Source organism: Carlito syrichta, unplaced genomic scaffold, assembly GCF_000164805.1.
Source record: "Carlito syrichta isolate Samal-C Ts95f unplaced genomic scaffold, Tarsius_syrichta-2.0.1 Scaffold68360, whole genome shotgun sequence".
In the NCBI taxonomy this organism is placed as follows: Eukaryota; Metazoa; Chordata; class Mammalia; order Primates; family Tarsiidae; genus Carlito; species Carlito syrichta.
The window spans coordinates 48,650-56,786 of record NW_007012456.1 but is presented as its reverse complement, the minus strand read 5'-3'; the positions used below and the strand labels follow the sequence as shown (position 1 = coordinate 56,786).

General features: G+C 54.3%; 1 protein-coding gene across 1 annotated transcript in view; it reads left to right on the top strand.

Annotated features, from left to right (window-relative positions):
• PKDCC (protein kinase domain containing, cytoplasmic) overlaps window positions 1-4,772 on the top strand; it is a 9,567-nt gene extending 4,795 nt beyond the window's left edge. The window contains exons 3-7 of the mRNA XM_008052086.1: window positions 528-799; window positions 1,401-1,480; window positions 1,720-1,827; window positions 3,465-3,638; window positions 3,827-4,772. Coding sequence (XP_008050277.1) covers window positions 528-799; window positions 1,401-1,480; window positions 1,720-1,827; window positions 3,465-3,638; window positions 3,827-3,912 — 720 coding nt within the window. The 3' untranslated portion in view covers window positions 3,913-4,772. The remainder of the gene's footprint in view (window positions 1-527; window positions 800-1,400; window positions 1,481-1,719; window positions 1,828-3,464; window positions 3,639-3,826) is intronic.
• The last annotated feature ends 3,365 nt before the right edge of the window (window positions 4,773-8,137 follow it).

Here is an 8,137-nt window from a genome sequence, read left to right as displayed (position 1 = left end):
GAGCCCAGCAGGTTGATGCTGGGGTGGCCATGAGTGTGCCACTGCACTCCAGCCTGGGCAACAGAGTGAGACTCCAACTCCAAAAAAAGAGGGGGTTAAAAAAAAAGCAAGAGCCTGACATTCTTGCTACACACACACACACACACACACACACACACACTCACTCACTCTCACTCACTCAGCCTGGCTGCAGGAGGGCCAGTGTCCTAGGACGAGGAAAAACCCTAAGGGCATCTCAATCCTCCCTCTGCTTCCAAACACTGAACTGAAACCACACTCAAAACACAACTCCAGGGAAGAGATTAATGATGCCCAGGCCCCTGTTGGCGTTTCTCAGCCAAGAGTTAATCGAAAATCACTGACCTCCTCTCTAAGGCCCCTGGCCTCCGACTTTATTGAGCACTGAGGCCTACAGAAGAGAAAAGCCAGCCCCCGACCCCAAAACTGAGTCCAGAGCCCCAGAGGAGGGAGTCCCGGACTCCCACCCAGGAGAGACACAGCGAACAGCCTTTGTGTCTGCCCCTCAGATCTGCCTGAGCCTTGGCCGCCTCCTCCGCCACCTGGCCCACTCCCCGCTGGGCTCGGTCACTCTGCTGGACTTCCGCCCTCGACAGTTTGTGCTGGTGGATGGGGAGCTAAAGGTGACGGACCTGGATGACGCGCGTGTGGAGGAGACGCCGTGCGCGAGCAGCGCTAACTGCATACTCGAGTTTCCAGCCAGGAACTTCACGCTGCCCTGCTCTGCCCAGGGCTGGTGCGAGGGCATGAATGAGAAGCGGAATCTCTACAATGCTTACAGGTGACCTCCATCCCCTACTCGGGAGAGTGGGCCCAGAGGAACAGGGCAAGGAGAGAGCCATCGTGGGGTCCAGGAGGCCAGCTGGGGCAGGGAGACTCAGCCTCGACCAATGGAGTTGCAGGGGTGGGAAAAGGTTTCCACCCAGACTGGAGGAGAACATTCAGGCTTCTGAGGGAAAGGCTAAAAATAGACAGCTCCAAGGAGAATCTGGGCTGGGAGGTGGCAGCTGGAGGCATCTTAAAATAGTATTGGACTCAGAGCCCAAGGCTGCTGGGACTGGCACTTCTCCTTCTCACCCTGATCGTTGACCTTGGAGAAGCACCAGCCACTGGGCTGCTCTGACACCGTCAGGGGAGGCTATGGGGCTGAGAGGTGGGCAAGTCCTGGGGAGGGTTGGGGAAGACAAATGGGATGAAGTTAGTTGTGGTCTTAGCATGTGCCCAGACCCGCTTGCCAAAACTGAGTAGATGCCATGGTCACCCTGGGGCTAGGCCTGCGGCGTCAGACTCACAGGCCATGTTGGGGTTCTCTCCCAGTTGGGGTGGAAGAAATGTGTCCCCACAGGCTGGCTCTCTGAGCCCTTGGCTTGTCTCTGCTGCAGGTTTTTCTTCACATACCTCCTGCCTCACAGCGCCCCGCCTTCACTACGGCCTCTGCTGGACAGCATTGTCAACGCCACAGGTGAGCTCTCCAGGGCCCATTTGCTTCCTGTCACCTGCCCCTCCCCTAGCAGGAGTAGGGACAAGAATGGCCCAGGATGGCACAGGGTACAGAAACCATCCTTTCCCAAGGTGACATTCTGCAGCAAACCCAGCCCACTGACTATCCGGGCCCAGCCCCCAGGACGAAGCAGCTGGCTGCCCGTTTTGGGGAGAAGGGGAGGCCCAGGCCTCCTGCCTTAGCCGCACTGTTCTCTGCAGGAGAGCTTGCCTGGGGGGTGGACGAGACCCTGGTCCAGCTGGAGAAGGTGTTTCACCTGTACCGAAGTGGGCAATATCTGCAGAACTCCACGACAAGCAGTGGCACTGGTGAGTGGCCCCCCCATGGGGACCCAGGGCCTGGGAGGTAGGGAGCTGGTGGGAAGGCGAGTGACCACCCCATTGGGCTAAGCGGCCCACCACCTCTGGGACACCCTCGTCTCCAAAGGCCACTCTAAGGACTCACGCAGAGTAATGCAGAGACCACCGATTCCCACCTCTGCTGAGCCAGAGGAACTATAATTCTGCCTGGAACTGGAGAATGGGCACTGGCACCCCTCCTCCGGATGGCTCCAAACCCCATCATGTACTGGCTGTGAGACTTTGAGCAAGTCACCCTTTGAGCCTCCCTTTCCTCACCTGTGAATTGGGTTCACTGTTACCCACCTCACCAGCTTCTTACGGGGATTACACACCAGGTGAAATGTGCGAAAGCAATTAGTGCAGTTCCTAGGACACAGCTGGAACACTATGCATGTTTGCGTCTCTTTCCTTCCTCTAGCCTCCTGGGGCTGGGAGGGCAACAGGAGACCAAAGGGGGTGTGCACTGAAACCAGCCGAGGAGCCCCAGGACAGGGGCTCCTGAGTAAGGGAATAGACTGTGGTCCCTCCGCTGAAGCCCCGGGGTTTGGCTGTGGTTGGCAGGGCGGTGAGGGGTGTGCAACCTCTGCATTCAAGGAGCCCTGGCCACTCTTAGGGGTGGGGGAGCCCTCGTTAGCCCTGTAAATAAAGTTTAACGAGGTGAACAATGGCTGGCTCTGTCCCTGAGGACGCAGTTTATGGAGCTATAAATCACAGCTAGCCCTGGACTTTGGTCTAGTCCCTGGTAGAAGAAGGAGGCAGGAGGGCGGGGTGGCCAGAGGCCCAGGGCTTCTGCGTTATCAGTCCAGAGTCAGGGCTCCCCAGGCCACGGGGAAAGACTGGGGCAGACAGGAGGCCTGCAGCTGAGTGGCTTCCTGACTGAGTGCTCAGAGCCTCAGAAGCTCTCTTTGTAGATGGAGGCCTCCGATTCGCTCTCCAGCCCCCTCCTCACGCTCACCATGGATTTCTTGCATTTTAGTCCATTTGCATGCGTCTTAACTTCAAAAATCCCTGGCTGCCTCCCCCACCCCAGGCCTATCCCAGGAGCTTGCCTAACCTCTCTCTCCCCAAGGCAGGAGAAAGTACAAGTAAACCCTTGCCACTCAAAGTGTGGTTGGCGGACCACACTGGAAGCTGGCTAGAAATGCCGATTCTCAGGTCCCACCCCAGACCTACTGAATCAGAATCTGAATTTTAGCAAGATTCCCTGACAATTCATGCACACATTGAAGTTTCAGAAGCCTGGCTCTTTCTAACTGCCTAAAATGTGCTGACCTTAGCAGTTAGCCTGAACAGCTGGTGGCTGTGTGTGTCTGTGCCATGCATTTCTCTGCCATCTTACTGCTTGGTTCTAGCTGCCAGAACCAACTACATGCCCTTAGATTTGGGAGGTGTCCGTCTCCTCAAAACCCAGTCTGTGTTTTGTCCAGATGGCACGATCTGCCCCGCTTCCACAGCAGTGATTGCCTTCATCTCCATGCTGGGGGACTGCACTGGGCCTCAGCTCTTACCTCAGAAGTCCCAGTGTTGTCACCTTTTTCAGAAAGCAGCCCCAGCCCTTGTCCCTGAGCATAGAGTTCTCCTTTCATTCCACCCCCTACCCACAGAGTACCGACAAATCCCAGATAGTACCATCCCCCAGGAAGACTACCGCTGCTGGCCATCCTACCACCACAGCAGCTGCCTCCTCTCAGTGTTCAACCTGGCTGAGGCCGTGGACGTCTGTGAGAGGCACACCCAGTGCCGGGCCTTTGTGGTCACCAACCAGACCACCTGGACAGGTAAGCTATGGGGAGAAGTCATTCCAAGGGAGGATGCTGGTGGGTAGTGGGCCCCATCAGAAGCCAGAGACAGGCTGAGATGATGAGAGGCAAGTATGTATGTCCTCAAGGCTGTTGAATTTAGGAGAATGGCTCTACCCCCAGGGACAGAAACATCCAGTCCTGTTACCTCTCCCCTCTGCCCCCAGGTCGACAGCTGGTCTTTTTCAAGACCGGATGGAGCCAAGTGGTCCCCGATTCCAACAAGACCACATACGTGAAGGCCTCTGACTGACCTGTCTGAGGGCTCTGCTGACCGGCTGACCATCCTTGCCAACTGGGCTTGCCTGTGGAGGGGGTGATATGCCCTAGCAGCGCTGCACATCACCTGGAAACCCCTGCAGACAAGGCTGACATCCCAGACAGTCGGATGTGACCAGGACAAACGTGCAATAATGCAAAAATTTTAAAATGTGAGTTTACCAGCCTAGGTGTGGGACTGCTGGCTCCCAGGTCAGGAATCGTGGCAGGGAGCCCACTGCCCCTCCAGCCCTCTGGGCTGCGAGCGAGGCTCAGGCTAGTCTCCCCATGGGGAGCTGTGCCCCTCACTGGGACAGTTCTGTCAGCAGCCCCGTCACTGTGTTCACGGTGTGAGAATGTAGCCAAAGCCCTGCTGCTGCTGCTGCTGCTGCACGTGCCATGGCGGGGGGGACTGTGTGGGGACAATCGGTCACAGAGTGTTCTCCCAGCTCAGCTCCCGATGGGAGAGATGGCCCCGGGGATGATCTGGGATGCTCCGGGATGTGGTGATTCTGTACCTGGGGAGGCTGTCTCCAGCCTCCCAACAGGGGGTGCCCCCAGGCCAGCCCAGGGGTCAGGGGCGGAGGTGCACCCTTCAGCATGAGCCAAGACTGGGCTGGAGGAGCAGGTTGCGGTTTGAGCCAGGACCTGGGGCGGGGGTGGGGCCGGGGCCTTTCTGCCTCATTTGCTTTCAATGAAAGCCGCAAAAAGCAGCCAAAGCCAGGCCCTCCCCTCTCCTGGAGTTTGTATATCCAGAAGCTTTTGTACTTCTTGTTCATTAAATTGTTTATTTTTGTAAAAAAAAAAAATGAGATCAGTTAATAAAACGATGTTTCACAGCAAAATACTCCTCCCCAGCGACAGTTTCTTGGGCTGTGACTTACTGGTCCACAGTTATGTCCCTGGTGTGTGTTTGTGGGTATGTGTGTGTCATAGCAGATGAAGAGTGAAATCTCAGCGGCCGGCACTGAAGTCACCAAAATGTGTTTTCAGGCCATGGGGCCCACCTCCCCTCTTGACCTTCCACATCATGTCCTGAAAAAAGATAGGAGACTCCCCTTCTCCCAAGGAGGTTCTCATTTTTATACATACCGGTTTCTCATGCATGAAGTTCTAACCCAAGGGAGTGATGTCCGTGTGGTGGGATGCCAGTCACCTCAATTAGCTGGGGGAGAAATTGTCCAGGAAGGAATCGCTGGAGGACCTGAGCAGCCTCCAGGTGGGTGAGCTTCACCTCCACACAGTGTTGTACCTGGTCAGCAACATCACTGCCCCCACAAGGTCATGGTCACCATTCTTTTCCCGAGTCTTTCTCTGAGCAAGAAATATAAGCCGGGCTCAGTGGCTCAGCCTGTAATCCCGCGCCTTTGGGAGGCTGAGGTGAGTGGATTGCCTGAGCCCGCGGGTTCGAGACCCGCCTGGGCAGCAAGAACTCATCTCTACAATAAGTCAAAAAATCAGCCGGGCGTGGTAGCGCCTGCCTGTAATTCCGGCTACTTGGAAGGCTGAGGCGGAAGGATCGCCAGAGCCCAGCAGGTCGAGGCTACGGTGGCCGGGAGCGGCCACTGCACTCCAGTCTGGGTGACAGAGTGAGACTCCAACTCAAAAAAAAGAAAAGAAATATATGGAGAATGGAGAGAAAGGAAAGTCTATGGAAAGACCAGTCTGGACTTTCTAGATTTGGAGAGGGAGGGTCCAGCAGGGACTGTAGGAAAACCCAAAGCAAAAACAAAAGATCTGAAGGTTCAAGATCACACTGAGGTCAGAAAAAGCCTCAATGTGAATACAAGTTTTCTGACTTGAAACCCACATTCTCTCTCCTGTATGCCATTCTACTTCTAGAATATTCTCCAAGGGTGCAAATCTTTGAGGGCTTTAAAAAGAAAAACCAAACTTTAACTTGGAACCCGATTTCTCTTCAACCGATGTGGTTGGTGTATTTCCCATATACAGGATATCCTTGTAGTTCTAAGTGACCAGGGAGCCAATATTAGCTCTGGAGTCAGATGTTGCTCTGACCCTCAAGGTTGCAGCTCTACCACCAACCCACATACCCCACATCTTGCCCCTGGGGTCTGGACTTGGTGACTGAGGGCAAAGGGGCGAATTTGAGCCTCCAGAGAGCCTCTCACCACGACTCAACCCAGCCAAGTCCTGCACACACTCATGGCTCTCAAACTGACTCCCATTCCTCTGAGGAGGACCCCAGCTTCCACCAGCCCTTGGGCCTCTTGCCCTCACTGAACTCTCGCTGCGGCACGTGTCACCTACACCATGCTATCCAGTCCTCAGTTTTTCACTGTCCTTTGTCAGTCTCCCACTGTCATCTAGCCCAGCAGTCCCCAACCTTTTTGGCATCAAGAAACAGTTTCGCGGAAGGCAGTTTTTCCATAGACAGGGTTGGGAGATGGTTTCGGGATAATTCAAGCTCATTACATTTATCGTGCACTTTATTTCTATTATTACATTGTAATATATAATGAATAATTATACAACTCGCCATAATGCAGAATCAGTGGGAGCTCAGCACTTGTTTTTCTGCAACCAGATGGTCCCAACTGGGGGTGATGGGAGACAGTGACACCCGAAGTGTGTTGCTTATGTCCTGTCTACACCATAATTTCGTTTTGGTTGCTATCACTGCAGAAAACCCTGCTTCACAAAGATAGGAAGTTGGAAATGGAAGCAGGTTTTCAGTGCTGATCTGACAGCAGGCGGAACTCAAGCAGTAATACAAGCAAAGTTGCCATAAATACAGATAAAGCTTTGCTTGCTTGCCCACCACTCACCTCCTGTTGTGGGGCCCGGTTCCTAACAGGCCATGGATTGGTACCATGGACCGAGGATCCCTGATCTACCCTACGGGCCTCTGAGGGCAGAAAGAACCACATCCCCAAACTGGACCCAAGAAGGTGCCAGAACTGATGAGAACCTGAGGGGAAGGGGCTGAGGCAAGAAGTCTACGAAGTCTGCACAGTCCAGAGGGACACAAAGACCCAGTTATGATCAGCAGAGGCCCACAGGGCCCAGGAACTGCATGACTCAGTGGGGGGAAAAAAGGCTGTAGAGGAACCAAGCACCGCCTTCCGGACTTCGAGAGGTTTCCAGACGAGGGGGGTTCACCGTCCCGTGGAGAGGGGCAGAGGGAAATGGCACCTCCAGAGGACCAGACTCTGGCCTGAGCCAGGTACAATTATTCCAGTTTTACCTGAAAATTGAAGCCCAGGTTACAGCTGCTAAGTGATTTAGTGAGCATTCAAATACAGCCCTGACTCAAAGGCTGTATGCTCTGTTCCGTGCCATGCGCTGCCTCCCAGAGGAGAGAATTGCAGCAAGAGGAATCTAAGTTAGAATCAAAGAAGCTCCTCCCCCTACTTCAAGTGTGTAGCAAACTAACATAGAAGTCCAATGGACATAGCATGTTTTTAGAAAGACTCACCCATGGGTGGCTGCAGGGATGGCGGGCAGCTTCTTCCTCAGTGTGTGAGCCTCACCTCGGAACCTGTTTCTGGGGACAAAAATGGCCAGACTCAGTCCTGCAGAGGAGAGGGAAGGGAGTTAGAAATGGAGGAGTGATGAATGCCCGAAAAGAAAGGTGCTTGTGAATGAACGCCAAAATTGTCCCTCCCCACCAGACGAGCCTTAACAAGGAGCCACTCATCTCCCTGGAGAGCCTTCTAATCCTGGGTGCATCTTGTCCCCTTTCCTGCAGAAGCCATAACCACATCTCAGCTCCCCTGTTCCCAAAGCCTATGTCCTTTCCGCTCTTCTGCAATGCCAGTAATGCCCAGGTGGAGCGAATGGAAGAAGTACATTCACTAGACTGAAGTCTCATGTGACGTGTGCCAGAGCAGGGAAGCTGGGCCGGGTGGGGCAGGGGGATCCTTTGCAGTGTTGGGGAAGCAGGCAGCAACAACACGGGGGGGGCAATATTGTCTAGTGGTTCCCCCATGTGGCTCTGGAGCTGACCCAAGCTGGGCAGGAATCCCAGACAGTTCTGCCTTTTCCCTCAGAGTGATGACCCAACCTCCGTTTCCTCATCTGCAAATTTCACATTGATAAATCTGCTTCACAGCAGCCAGATGGAAATTGAATGAAATTACGTCTGACCCAGTGTCGGCACATGGTAAATGCGTAGGAAACACTGGCTGTTGCTATCATTGTTATTACTGAGCTGAGCCCTCTTGTTCTTCCATGGCCTGGTCTGGAAGGACATGGAG